The sequence below is a fragment of the Melampsora larici-populina genome (genome assembly GCF_000204055.1).
Source record: "Melampsora larici-populina 98AG31 unplaced genomic scaffold MELLAscaffold_76, whole genome shotgun sequence".
NCBI classification, from domain to species: Eukaryota; Fungi; Basidiomycota; class Pucciniomycetes; order Pucciniales; family Melampsoraceae; genus Melampsora; species Melampsora laricis-populina.
In genome coordinates this window covers 170,387-184,453 of record NW_006768840.1, presented here as the reverse complement: position 1 = coordinate 184,453, position 14,067 = coordinate 170,387, and the positions used below count along the sequence as shown (strand labels likewise).

The window sequence follows — 14,067 nt, the reverse complement described above, 5'->3', positions numbered from 1 at the left end:
GATGGAGTACTTAACATGATCGATTTCCTGTATCCTAATGACGCATTTGAAATTCGTTGATTGGTTTCTGATTGAGTTGTAGTGGGATGTTGAAAATGTAACGTTTGCCATGCTTTAGCCAAAACATTCCAAGCCATCGGATCTCCATTATCTATTAGTTCAACCAAAAAAAATCGTGGTATTTTAGTTGTTGTTGTGGTTTAAATGGAGTAGAAAACAAAACTGACCGATCTGAATACTTTGTTCTAAATAATGAATAGCTAATTTAATACTAGGTTCACTACTACTTTGATGACCTAAATTCCAATCTAAATAAAGTTTTCCTAAATCTCGTATAAGTCTTGCATTAGAAGGTGAAGGGATTAATTGATTCACAATCTCATCTCTCATCTTAACCATCTATTATAATCACGAAAAGAAAAAAAGACACAACATCAGATTTAAGAAACTTGGGAAAACTTTTTTTTTGTTTTTCAAAGCTATGTGTATGTAGAAGTGTGAGGGGAAATTAAAATCCTTTACTTTTTCTCGTCTTTCTTTTTCGTGCCTTTTTTGGGCTTGTCGGTTGGCTATTTCGTAATCTTTTTGATCAGTTAATCTTTTAATTTTTGATTTTTTAATTTTTTTAAACTCGTTTGGATGAGGGGATCCCGTTCCCGATCCAGACAAGTGTAAAGAAGGTATCCCATTTTCATGTTGGTTTTCCAAACCGATTCTTCCATGATGAGTATTATTAGGAATCGTAGAAACCGGTCTAGTGGGTATAGGAGTTGAAGTACCATTTGATATAAAGTTTGGTTGGATTGATTCGTGATGAGTTGGTTCGAATGAATCAGATTGAGTAGGAGTGAAGATTGTATTGGAATGATGAAGTCTTTTAAGAAGTGGGTTATTGGATGATAATCTTTGAAATGAAGAAGAAGGTTGTGAAGAATTAGAATGATGAGAAGAAGTGACCGAACTAGAATAATTTGTAGTAGTACCACCCGTGGTGGTATGAGTAGGTTCAGTTCGTTCACTAAAAAAAACATCAAACATGACCGTCTGTTTTGGGAACTTTCGATATGATCCGAATCAGAAGACACTTACCTTATCACTGGACTTAACACATGACCTTCCATACTCCATCTGTTACCCCATCGATCCCTACCACCTTCACCATCGACTTTACCAGTTTGATCAATCCGAATTGCCAAAGTTTCATGCCGACCTGTTCTTCTATTCACATCAAGTTGTTCTTCAATTTCTAATTCTTTTCCACTGTTATGATGATGAACTGATGAAGATGAAGGATCTGAAGATGAAGAATGGTGTTGAGATAAGATTGAAGAGATTGATTGATTGATGATCGGTCTACGTAATGGTGGAGGGATTGAAACGGGTGGTGGTTTTTTGTTGTTGTGATGATGATGATGATTTATAGGTTGAATCGAATTGATGAAAGATTGAGAGAATTGATGGTGATGATGATCGTTGATTGGAGAAGGAGTAGTAGGAGAGAATGGAGGAGAGAAACCTCTTGGTAATTTCTGATGATGATGATGATGGTTTGATGAATGAGATCTAGTTAGATTGATGAGTTCTTCTGGTTTGAATGCTAAACTGAATGGTGAAGTTCTTGGTGATGGTGATTGGTTAGTAGTTGTTGTTGTAGTTGAAGTAGTTGAAGTGATGATTGGTGAAGATAACATTGAAGCTAATCTATCGATCAATGGTGGTGAATTTAATCTTTCTTCTATTTCGATTTCTTGATTTGTTCTCATCTTCTTATCTTTCCAATTCGAAAGAAACAGAAATAGAAAAAGAGAAAGGGCAACTGAAGTCTACTGTCTAACCCTTTGACCCACTAGATTGTACCAGTACTACTACTACCAACAGTATTCAGTATTTATTCCATAGAGTTTTATTTATTTTTTTGGGGTTATTCAATCAGAATATGTAGAAGATAGATACTTTAACTTCCAATTACTTTACCAGCTCATCATCTCATTCAATTGGGGTTACTATCACTTCTTTCTCTCCTATTCCTAATCATCACTACCATCCTGAGCAATCTAACAGTTAACTTTCGAAGTTCTTCAGAACACAACTTTCTCTTCAACCCTATCTCAAACAATCTTAATTTATCGATAATCAACTTGATGAGCTTATTTCCTGGTGACTTCTCATGCACTCTTTCTAATCAAACTTTTGCTTATCTCTAATGATTAATCTTTTCATTTGTGTATCTTTTTCTTTGATTCACCAAGAAATTGTACATAACCATACTATACTGTACTGGATTGCTTTGAATGTAAGTTCGGCAAAGATATGATATATATTTCGAAATAAATAAATGATTTGAAAAATTATCATTCTTTCATGATAAAGAACCATTCAACCAAAAAAAAAACATCAAAAAAATTGAATTTCGGTATCACAAAAGAAAAGAAAAACACAAAGCAAAGTTCAAGCCAGAAAATCTCTTTATGATCTTAAAGAGATAAAAACCAAAATAAAAATTCATAAAAAGAAAAAAATCAAAGAAGAAACCCATCATCAAAAAGAATAAGTTTTTTTTATGATGATGGTTTTGATTTTTATTTAGATCGGTAAGCCTCCTTGTACTCTACATGCTTTTGTGGTAGAATGATGTTTTCCTTTACGAGCCTTATCGATTCCTATTTAAATCAATCAAATTAAATAAGATTAGAAACTTGTAGAACAAAATTGGATTTAGAGATTAACTTACTGATATCTGAAAGATCACAAACTGGCAAATTGATAATACATTCCTGATTAGGATCAGAAGGTAAAGGACTACCAAAAAAACCACAAAAAAAGCAAATAAGTTCCAATTTCAATCAGATTTTTTTCTTTATATAAAATGTTTTGTTTTTTGTTTTTGCTTTTTTACTTACCTATCTTGATAAGGATCAAATTCGAATTTTTTATATTTAGATTGACAAATCCAAGATTGATTTACAAGATAATCAGTTGTAAAACCAAATTTAGCTGAAATCATTTTAGCACTTTGGATTTTGTTTTCGGTTTTATCTCCTTTTGCTAAAACAATATTCATCATTCTACAATCAAATAAATAAATCAAAATCCAAAAATCAAAATCAAGAGGAAAAACAAAATCAAGAGGGAAAAACGAAATCATTTTCAAAGATTTTTGAGATGAGATTGTTGATTTGGCTTACATTTTGTCGGGGGTACAGTAGGATAAATATTCGTCGCCTTCTCGTGCTCCATTTGGACCTTTTCCATCACATTTTTCCTAAAAAAAAATTAACCAAACAAAACATTAATGGTTTGATAAAGATATATGAAGAAAAAGAATCACTAACCCCACCACGAGTCACATAAGCACCCTATGCAAAAAAAAAAAAGAATCACCATCAAGATCATTCTTTCTTTTTCGCACATTTATCAAAATTGTAGAAAAAAAAAATTCTTACCATCGAACGTAGTACTAAATTTAATGAACGAGCTTGAATAACAGTAGCATATTCAGTTTGAAGATCAGCCGTAGTTTTAGGTTGAGTATCATATAAGAACACTCCATTCTTTAAAACACCACTGATGCCTTGTGGAGAACTGATAGGAGAATTAAGAACGGTTTGAGTAGTATTTGAGATCTTTGAATGCATTCCACTTTCCCATTGAGAGAAAACGTTCCCAATATCACCCCACTAGAAGAAAACCAACAGATAAGAACTCGAAATCTTTGAATACGAAAGGAAAGAGTTCACGTACGGCTATGAATGATTTCTTATCTTCTGGAGCTGTTGAAAGTAAATTACTTATAGTAAACCCATTACTAGCCAAGAAACCAGAAGCCACTGAGATGATACCGAAAGTTGAAAGGATCGTATATAACACTCCAACATAACCTGCCAAGAATAGTAAATCTACTCCTAGGACCATCACAGCTGAAAATGAAGCAATCAACATTGCCAATGATGATGCATCAAATGCGTAGGCTGATGCTGGCATATTCCGATTAGTACTAAAAACCGAAAGGAATTTTCGTGATGTTAGTGTGGATGATTCATTTTAGATTTGTTGGAAAGACTTACAGTTCCGATACCATAAGTGCCAAAGTACCTAATCGAAATAACTAATCAACATCTTTTTTCTTTAGAACCTTGATGTAAAAAATGTGGAAGACAAGAATGAAGAAATTTACCTTGAACAATCGAAGTAGCAAAATGAACAGCTTTATAAACCGAATTCATACAATTATTCCATTCTTGTACTGATAATAATATATACCAATCAAGTCCAACTACAGGATCACAAATCTGTCCAATCGTACAATCTTCTTCTATACCACATTTAAAGTTTTGTGCTCCTTTTGAATCTGCATATTGCTAAGAGAGAAAAAAAAAAACAAAAAAAAAAGATATGAAAAAATGCTGGTAGATTGAAAGGGTGTTTGGGATATAGGAATAGACTTACTGTTAGAGTTAAGTTTTGACCACCTGAATAGTTAGTTAAATAATCATCTAGTTTTAAATCTTTCCAAGTTTGAGCCGAAAGGTTTCCAGCAATACAATTAGGATCTTTAACATTCTGCGGAACAGGTGCTTGAGTTGATGTAGCATTATTATTAGTAGTAGGAGGAGGAGATCCATTGGTTGAATTGATAGGTGATGGGACTCCAGGAGTTTGGGTAGCAGAACCAGGAGCAGCAGGAAGAAGGAATCCAGAAGAAAGACTTGCTCCAAGGATAACCAAACCTAGTGAAGGTCTTATTGATTGATAAACCATCTTCGGTTCGGGAAGGCTCGATGGTGATCTTTATAAGGTGTTCTTGAAGCTAGACTTCTGCTTGAGGTTGGGTTTCCAAACGAATGTAGTTCTTGACAAAAACTGGTGCTGTTGTCTGTTATTAAATTAATATATAGTTCTCTTTCTGGATCTTCGTAGTTTCTATCCTGGTGTTTAAACGAGAGTGAGGAAGACCATGAAATAAGTTGTGCAAGGAATATCAGAGAGTTCTCTTGCACAAGTAAAGTTGATGATTTTGTTTAGGAGAGGGAAAGATGTGGTCTTAACGAACGATAAGATGACCAACAACTAGTTTTTTCAAAATATATAATGTTAAAATGGTTAATGAAGGGAGAACGGAAAAAAGGAGAACAGACTTGGAAAACCCAATTATAAAAGCTCATGCCGACTTTTCCCCTCTTCGTTTCAACCGATTCTATCTGATACAGATGATGAGGAGAAGTTTATGATTTAGAATTCCATGTAGACATGAGTTTGACTAACTGCTCTTTTAAATTTTAGCCTGCACACACGTCTCACCTCTTGAAGTTGCGTGTCTGTGGTGTTTTTTCGATATTTCGTTCGTTCTTACTCAACTTGGACTCAGACTCAGTATAGTTTCACACTTTACTACGCAAACATTATTCATGCTACAGCGGATGAAAAATCAAAAAAAGTATCAAGCTTGTATGTTTTGCTTCGGTCGGTCTGACTTCCTTTGATACCGCTTGCTTGAGGTTGGGTCCATTAAAATCACAGTCAAAATTCCAATCGTTTTCTCTTCTTAAGCTTTCTCGACTCAGATCTTGATCAGCCTTGGGAATTAAGGGGAGGGTTCTTGTGATTCGACTCATAGAATTCATTCGATGTTCAGATTGGCTCATCATGAAACTTGTATCAGAAATTGACTATCTTTACCCAAAACTCTGACTGATATCTCTGACCCTTGTGTTTAAAATATGAATGATCTGGACTCCAAGGATTGTGCAATCGTATATTCTATCCGTGGTATCGCTGAACAAACTTGTTGTCTCTATTGCTTCACTACGGAAACTGCAGGTCATCGTCAGATCAACTCCATCAAAGCTTCCCTCATCCTAATCCATCGAGCCTTGCCTGCGTACCTGTAAGAGGGTTACACATATTAGAGTCTATGGGGTTACGCATTATGGGTTTAGATGGAGAGTAGGATATGTTTCTGTTCCACGCCGACTCCGGTCAGTCCTCACTCTTTCGAGAGCCTTAAAACGAGGCAGCATTTCATCAGCAGTTCAGAATGCTTTTCTTGGCGTAACTGGATTGTTAAAATTGAGCAGCTAACCGCTTCAAAGCGTCAAGGCTTGGTCTTGTCAGTAACCTTACGATTGGAATCGAATTTGATGAGTCCGGCAAGGTCTCATGAATGCAAGTTTCTTTCACAAACCAAGTCTTCTGCTCAAGTATCTTGCGCCTTACACACCAGAGGATGTCTTGTCACCTATTCACTTGCTCAGGCCTGGCGATTACACTCCTCTGGGGCGCGCAATCGTCACGTGGAGGAGTATTGCTAAAGGAAAACAAGCCGGAGAAAAGCTTGGGGGACAGCTTCAATTTGATCCTCTCAAAACTTTCAAAAAAAATGAGAATGTCATGTTTTGGGACACGAAGGACTTCTAAGCTCCATCTCACATGACACTCATCTTGACTTGATTCCTCTTGTGAGTATAAAACACAACATCACAAGTGCCTCCTCGAAAACGTATAAGTCTTTATGTTTTGTACAAGACATAGGCTGCGGATCCGTCTAGTGGACATAATATTGACAAGAAAATAGCATATGGTAGAATTCACCAATGCTGAGTAGTTGATCTCAGTGTAACCAGACTTGTCATGAAACGTTCAGGCAGTAAGGTCTATGATTCATTAATTGTAGCAATGCAGCTTTATGTAAAATACTATGAACAAGTTGATGTATTCAAAAATGTAGATAACAAGAGCAAGAAAGATCCACATATACGTTATGAAGTAGGGGCGGATCTGAAGACCTGCTTCTATTGGTAGCAAAATTGGTGTTGGTTTAATGAAGCGTACCATAGTCACACCGTTCTTGCTCTTCAACATGACTTGCACCTAGAGCCTCCCACATTCTTTGTCGAGCCCGTGTCATTGCATAAACGTAGTCCGTCCTTAAGATATACAATGTACATGTTGATGCGGTACAAGTTACTGCAATCGTCATACCGATCCATAAGCCGTACTATGGTTGTTGTCAACTGCAATCAGTTTCTGTAATTCCACCTGTGAAATCAGATGATGTGTACTCACTACGCCCAAGTTGATTCTTGAGAAGGTGAGGATAAGCCCGATCGGAAGTCCAACGGCATAGTAACCGCCCGAGTTGATCATGGCTCCTATGTTGGGTTTCCCTAACCCTCGCAAGACACCACCCGCTACCGCAGCGATACCTGTGGATGATACATTCGCAAAACATATGTTGAATCAGTTACACAGTGGTAAAATCATGAGGCGTTTCATGGTTACGAACAATCGGGTACTTGGAAGAGGGCCACGAGTGGTAACTAGAAAGGTGTGCAAAGATCAGTCTCGCCAATAGGGTCACGAAGAAAAGGAAAGGACTACTCACCACATCGGCAACGATAGATATCACCTCTGGGGCCGAACTGAAAAGTTCTCCCAACCCTTCACGGAAGCTAACCATAATGATCATATTGACGACCCCCACGCAAAATCCACAAGCAAGAGCGGATAGAGTGGCCAATTTCGCTCGACGTGGCATACCTGCACCCAATAAATTGCCACATCGTACAGCGGCCGCGGCCGAAGTAGCGTAGGGAAACTGGTAGACAACTGAAAAGACGAAAATAAAGTCAATGCATGTGATGAGAATGTGAACTGTGAGATAACGTACATGTCGAAATGGTGGCTAAATAGTGAAGAGTTATGGGAAGGGGTATCAGCATTGTTCGTTGGATTGTTTACGGCGCGCAGAGGAGATGGGGTTCTGCTTAACTGATGATGCTTTGGGCAGCCAGCGTGCTGGGACCAAGTAAAGAACTAGAAAGTCCGACAATTTCCCAACACCACCATTCACTAGCGATCATCGTAAAGCCAGCGAGTCCAAAACGGAAATTTGGACCAAGCTCTTGAAAAGCTGCTCGTGTAAACCCACCCCAAGCCGTCCGCGGAGCAAAGAATATACAATAGCATAAACTGTGTTGGTATAATGGTCATTAGCCAAAGAGGATCGCACAGTTGAAAACATGAATTACAAACCAAAGGATGCCCATGAGGTTAAATGAGAAAGCGGTCGCCGCAGGAGCGCCAAGAAATCCAATTCCGTATGGCGCTGGACCCCAAACAAGCAGATAACTCAATATCGCATTGATCGGTGCCACAATAAAGACGACAAGTGTAGGAGGTAACATCAATTGTTGCGCCTGAAGCCAACGCCGAGTCACTTCAAAAATAGCATAACCAGGCAAGCCGAAAGAAAGTACGCGCAGGTAGGAAGATGCAGCCGCTGCCACATCGGGATCTTGCCGTAAGAACAAAAATATCGGTTTGGCGTGCCAAAATATGAGAAGCTCGGGTACGAGTAAGATGACGAGAAGTATGGAAGTACGGAGGGCGTGGAGTGAGGTGCGTTCGGGGTGAGGTGAGGTGAAAGCAGAAGGACATAGCGAGTCGAGCGCAGAAACGAAGCCGATGATGACACTCAACGCGGCACAATTCGCTGTGATGTTGGCGAGACTGGCAGCTGCAAGTTCAGTGGTACCGAGGTGACCGACTGAGAGCACGCTCACGATCAACAGAGAGTATTCCAGTATATGGGTGCCTATAAAGTGATCGGAGACATTTATAAGCTTCAAGTTTTGCTTGTATGGAAAATTGAGACATAATAAGGTGCACTGACCTACGATTGGAATAGCGTAGGTACTGAGAAGTCGCATTTCTTGTAACAATTCATCGAGTCCAAACCGTTCTTCACTCTCGTCAACAGCAGTAGCTATGGCCCGTGCTTCAGGTGGACCCAGCAGCGAGGTGACTTCTGAAGAAGGTGGAACAAAGGTCGAGTGCAAAGACCCAGCGAGCGAGGCAGTGGAGAAGGAGAATGTGCGAGGTCGCATAGCTGAAGAACCCGGAATCTCCATCGAGGCGCCATTGATGGCAGCTATAGAGCCGTGTGCGTTAAGGAAAGCTTGTAATTGAGGCACCTCTATACTTGTCTCGCTGATCACGTCACTCAGGTCATGATAACGATGATCGGGATTGGAAGGAGCTGACGAGCTAGCGATGGAATTGCGAGAAAATCGGTGGTGGCCATTACTTCCATCAGCACTGGGAAGCGAATGATAATCTAAAGTGGAAAAAGATGTGTTGGAATAGATCAGTTCATGGATCGAGACATCTGAGCAGAAGAAAAGGATGGGACGAACAGGTGGCAGGCGACATTCGATCCGACATTTTGCAGAAAGATGTGAAGTTGGAGAGTGATTTTTTTGAGAAGTGTTGTGCTTTCAAAAATGAGAAGCCCAGTGAGCTTCAGTTTCTGTAATTAAGGGTCGAGGTGAAAAATTCGATTAGCTCGAGAAGTGATATAAACAGGCAATAAGTGGCCCTCGACAGCCTCAATCGAGCTTCTTACGTATATGGCTGAACGTCATCGATGGTATTCGGGCTTTACACCTGAGCCAAATGGGTCCCTACTGTGTCTGTACAATTTGTCGATTCACTGTGTTTGAAGATGATTGACCTCATTAGAGGATTTGCCTGAGAAGCTCGCCTTGGTCGATTTGTTCGAAATGAAAGCTGACAAAGGGAAAAAGGCCGAGTGCGGACAAACTCAAGAATGAACCGGCTCAAGTCAAACTGAGCATAGCCAGTAGCCAAATGCACTTGTGTCAACCTCGCGGCTGATATATTGCTACACAAGCGCAGATCGAAAGGAGATGGTCGATCTATACCGTCTGAGTTGAAGCTGAGTCAGATAAGTTGAATTGAAGTTGATACCGTTTCCACTGGATTTCAGACTATTTTCCGTTGAGCTCAACTAATCCCCCGCGCGGCCGCGTCCGCACAGTTTCCCGTCCTTTGGAATTCGGAAACCACAACTTCAAGCCGTCAGAGGTCACAACACCTCGAGAACAACCCAACACCAGTCCATCCGTTCTGGATTTGCATCGCCAACCAACAAGAAGAATTGGACATGAGCAGCTCACGCACGGGCTTGTTTCTTATGCACTGCTTAAACTGCTTTCTGAGCTCAAGGTCTTTGCATGTCGTGAATGCGGGCTTTGTCTATTACCCAACTGACTTCGGATCAAGGGCCTTCGAAGACCCTATGTTCTCATTGAATCAATTGAGACTGAAACTGTGGACTTCACCTTCAGGGGTGCCTCAACTGCGCTGCCCCCAACAACACATAATGTACAAAATGTCAACGCACGAAGGATATCAGGCGTTCAATCTAAGCTTTGCAAAATCGAGTTTGAAGATTACCATCCATCGCAGATAGGGACTTGAAAAAGTCAGATTTCGTCAACTCTGATGAGACAGGAGTGGCTGCCGTAAACACAGCAACCATGTCACGGGCACCAGATAACAGTTTAAGGCTGGAGGCTCAAAAGTTGCAAGGACTGGTTGCAGTAAATATATCTTTATGCTCATTTATGGCTAGATACAAAATTGTCTTCCATTTTCTGAAGTATGTTACCATTTACAGCACAGCTAATATATGTGGTAGCTTGGGCTGCCCAATTAAAACAAGACATCAATCTATGCCAAGCATTGTTCACCTCGAGGCTCGCAGAAAGCTCAGAAGTCATTGGGGGGTAATTGATGTGATAATCTGTGAGCAGGGTGTTTTCTTACCAACAAATTTTAACCGGACAGCAATCATTCTTGAGGTGAATTGTGACTCGCCTTGATCAAATAATATCGCATAAATATCAACTGAAATCTAGTGCATGAATGGAAGGAAGGTCACTCAAAACTCGACCTTTGTATCTCCTACTCCGAGTCCCAATGCCGTGGTAAATCCTGGAGCTCTGTTACCTCAGGCTCGTTCGCCGAGAGGGACTCAAGTTAGCTGTGAACTCAAGTGTAAGCTTGGGTTTGTAAGTCTAGCCGCGGCCTGTTAGTTGTTGACTATTATCAAATAGTTCTGGATATGTTTTGATGTTTTACGTGTGTATGATCATCCTGCGTGATGAATCCTTTCTCTATGCTTATGTCATCCTGCGTGATGAATTTGATATGTTTCTCTTTATTTGATAAATCTCCAACTGTGTGCGCATAACTCTCTCATCTATCTGTTTTCAAATTGTCTTTTCCTATAAAGCCTACTATGAGTTGCACCAAGCTTTGATCTTCATCTCATTCAAAGCTTTTCTCTTTTATTCACAAACTAACTTATTGTCGTGTTTGTGAATCTGTGCATTACTCATAGGTTATGAGCCGTTTTACCGAGTAAACACAGTTTATACACATACGACATTGGGGATTTTTAATTTCTCCTCTATATCCCATCTGGTTTTCCGTCTGCTTATTTCGCATCTATATGGCTTCTTCGCCTATCGACTCCGGATCACCTGCTCAGTTATCCCCTTCATCCGACCTTGATCAACTCTCCGATTCGTCTGATCTCGAATCGTCATCTCAGTCGACAACTCGTCCTTTATCTTCAATCATGGCCACTACGAATACTCAAGAGGATCGTATCAATGACCGCATCAAAATTCCTGAACTTCGCGATGGGAATTTTCCTCACTGGAATAAGCGTCTACACTTCGCTCTTCAAACTAGGGGTTTATCTTCTTTTCTAACTTCTGATGCTCCTCCTACCGATCCTACCGCCCTTCTTCTGTACCGACGACAACAAGGACGAGTTATGGAAATCATGGTTGAGTCACTGGACACGGCGAATGATTCTTTAGTCAAGATTACCGACACGCCTAAGATTGCTTATGAAACTTTATGTAAAGCTCACGGCAGTAGTGGTGGTGTTTTGGCGGCTGCTGCTATTTGTGAAATCGCTACGGCTAGGCTCAAACCTGGTCAATCTCTGTCCGACTTCATTATCCGAATTCGTAATCTGCACAATCAGCTAGCTCAATATTCTGCTGAGGATAAAGAAATTGCTCTGTCCTCTAAGTTATTAGCGATTTTTCTCTTGAACGGTTTAGGGAAAGAATTTGAGTTCATCACTGCTCCTTTCTTCGCCGATTTGTCCAATCTCACTGTTCAAATGGTTATGGATAGATTGGTTATTGAAACGGCTAAGCGTTCGTCATCAGGAGTCACTTCCTCGACTAACGCTTTTACTGCTAAAGTGGTACCACCCGCTCAAACAACAAATCGTGTGGTTCGACGTATTGGTCCTGGTCCTAACGACGTATGCAATTTGGAGAATCATCGCGGCCTTCCTCATACAAATCGGAACTGTCATTTTCAAAACAGTACAGGTCCAAAAGCTAAAGCTAAATCTTCATCTCCAAATCCAAGTTCAAACAAGTTGTCAGAATCTGAAATGGCGAAGCGTTATCTTGAAATTGAGGCTGCTCACTTAGCCAAAAAGAACCCTCCGCCTGCTTCTGCCTTTAATGTAACGACCAGTAATCAATTTAGTGCTTTGGAGCTGGCCGATGACTTTCCAGACAAAGGTTTTGCTGCTCATGCATATTCGGCTCAGACGGATGGTTCTTCTTATGGATCGATTCTTGCGGATACGGCTGCTTCACGTAATATCGTTTCCAACAAACACATGTTCACAACCTTAAAAGCAATCGATTCGGTGAAGATCAATGGTATATCAAATGTTCCTCAGTATGCGACTCATATCGGAACTATCGTCATTCCGGGTTTTTCTGAAGTCACTCATCAACCCGTCGACATCTTGATACCGGAAGTTCTATATGTTCCTACTATGACTGTCAATTTGTTATCGTTGAGCCAATTATGTGCCAATGGGGCCTCCTTCTCGGGTTCTGATGAAAGCATTACGGTTGTTGGTTTACCCAGGTGATGCGTATTTCATATGTCGTAAGACATCCGATGATTGTTTATGGGATTGTGAGGTTCGCATTATGTCTTCAATAAATGCATATTCTGCCTCGGCTGAATGTTGGCATCACCGTTTAGGTCACCTCCATTACGATGCTATCAAAAGATTAGCTGCAAAAGGCGACATTAAAATCTCTGGCTCTGTATCTTCTAATCGTTCACCTTGTAATACATGTCAGAAAGCCAAGATTTCTCAGCTTCCTTTTAAATCTCACTTTCCATCATCATCTGCTGTGCTTAATAGAATACATTCAGATGTAATAGGTCCTTTTCCTCCTTCTCTTGGTGGTGCTAAATACTTAGTCACATTTATAGATGATTGTACTAGATATGCCACCATTTTTCCTATCAAACTCAAGTCAGAAGTATTTCATTGTTTTGTCAATTTTAAGACCAGGGTAGAATTAATTTTTGAATCCAAGATCAAGGTATTTCATAGTGATCGTGGCGGCGAATATCAATCTAAAGAATTTCTATCTTATTTGACCCAGCATGGCATTTCTTTGGAGCAAGGTCCCGCGGAGACTCCTGAGCAGAATTCAATTTCTGAAAGGTATAATCGATCCTTAATAGAACGGGTTAGATGTAACTTACATCATGCTTCATTACCAACAAACATGTGGGCTGAAATAGCGTTGGCAACAACCTTTACTCTCAACCACTCGCCACACTCTTTCTTAAATCATGAAACTCCACTTACCAAATGGAATAGCTTTCTTCCCGGAAAGGGTTATCACGGACCTGATCCGTCGTTTTTAAGAACACTTGGATGTTCTGCTGTGTATCTAGCTCCGCGGATCACAGGTAAACTTGGATTAAAAGGCAGAAACGGGGTGTTAGTTGGATATGAATTAATGGCTAAAGCGTACCACATATGGGACTTACTGGATAGGAAGATCGTGGTCACTAGATCAGTACTATTTAATGAGGCCGAGTTTCCTTTCGTGCATCTTCCCAATATCGTATCTTCTCCTTCTTTTATTATTTTACAAGATCCTGGTAGTGATATTCCTTCTATCTCAACATTATCTTCAACCTCAACAGTTTCAAATCTAAATCACTCCAAGGATTCAAATTCTCTTTTATCCACCTCCGATTCATCTTCTACTTCCACTTTAAACGTTGAAAATGTTTCCAATAGTCCTATTCACAATCCAGTTCTTAAAACATTGTTGCTTCCTACTTTATGCTCTCCTTCATCATCTCAATCTCCTCGTGAACATTCACTTTCGCCAACCCCGATTAAAA

General features: G+C 40.0%; 2 protein-coding genes across 2 annotated transcripts; both read right to left on the bottom strand.

Moving 5' to 3' along the window:
- Nucleotides 1-2,583: 2,583 nt before the first annotated feature.
- On the bottom strand, nucleotides 2,584-4,758 carry MELLADRAFT_113053 (uncharacterized protein; the record flags this gene model as incomplete). The annotated part of the gene is made up of 10 exons (XM_007417652.1): nucleotides 2,584-2,660; nucleotides 2,732-2,799; nucleotides 2,901-3,065; nucleotides 3,186-3,262; nucleotides 3,333-3,356; nucleotides 3,444-3,677; nucleotides 3,742-3,994; nucleotides 4,065-4,092; nucleotides 4,175-4,358; nucleotides 4,447-4,758. The coding sequence occupies 10 exons, from the start codon at nucleotides 4,756-4,758 to the stop codon at nucleotides 2,584-2,586; spliced, it is 1,422 nt and encodes a 473-aa protein (XP_007417714.1).
- Nucleotides 4,759-6,624: 1,866 nt separating this feature from the next.
- On the bottom strand, nucleotides 6,625-9,718 carry MELLADRAFT_45832 (uncharacterized protein; the record flags this gene model as incomplete). Its single annotated transcript, XM_007417614.1, has 10 exons — nucleotides 6,625-6,994; nucleotides 7,063-7,202; nucleotides 7,283-7,316; nucleotides 7,382-7,605; nucleotides 7,667-7,681; nucleotides 7,769-7,968; nucleotides 8,032-8,593; nucleotides 8,672-9,115; nucleotides 9,195-9,307; nucleotides 9,404-9,718. The coding sequence occupies 9 exons, from the start codon at nucleotides 9,220-9,222 to the stop codon at nucleotides 6,815-6,817; spliced, it is 1,827 nt and encodes a 608-aa protein (XP_007417676.1).
- Between the last annotated feature and the right edge of the window lie 4,349 nt (nucleotides 9,719-14,067).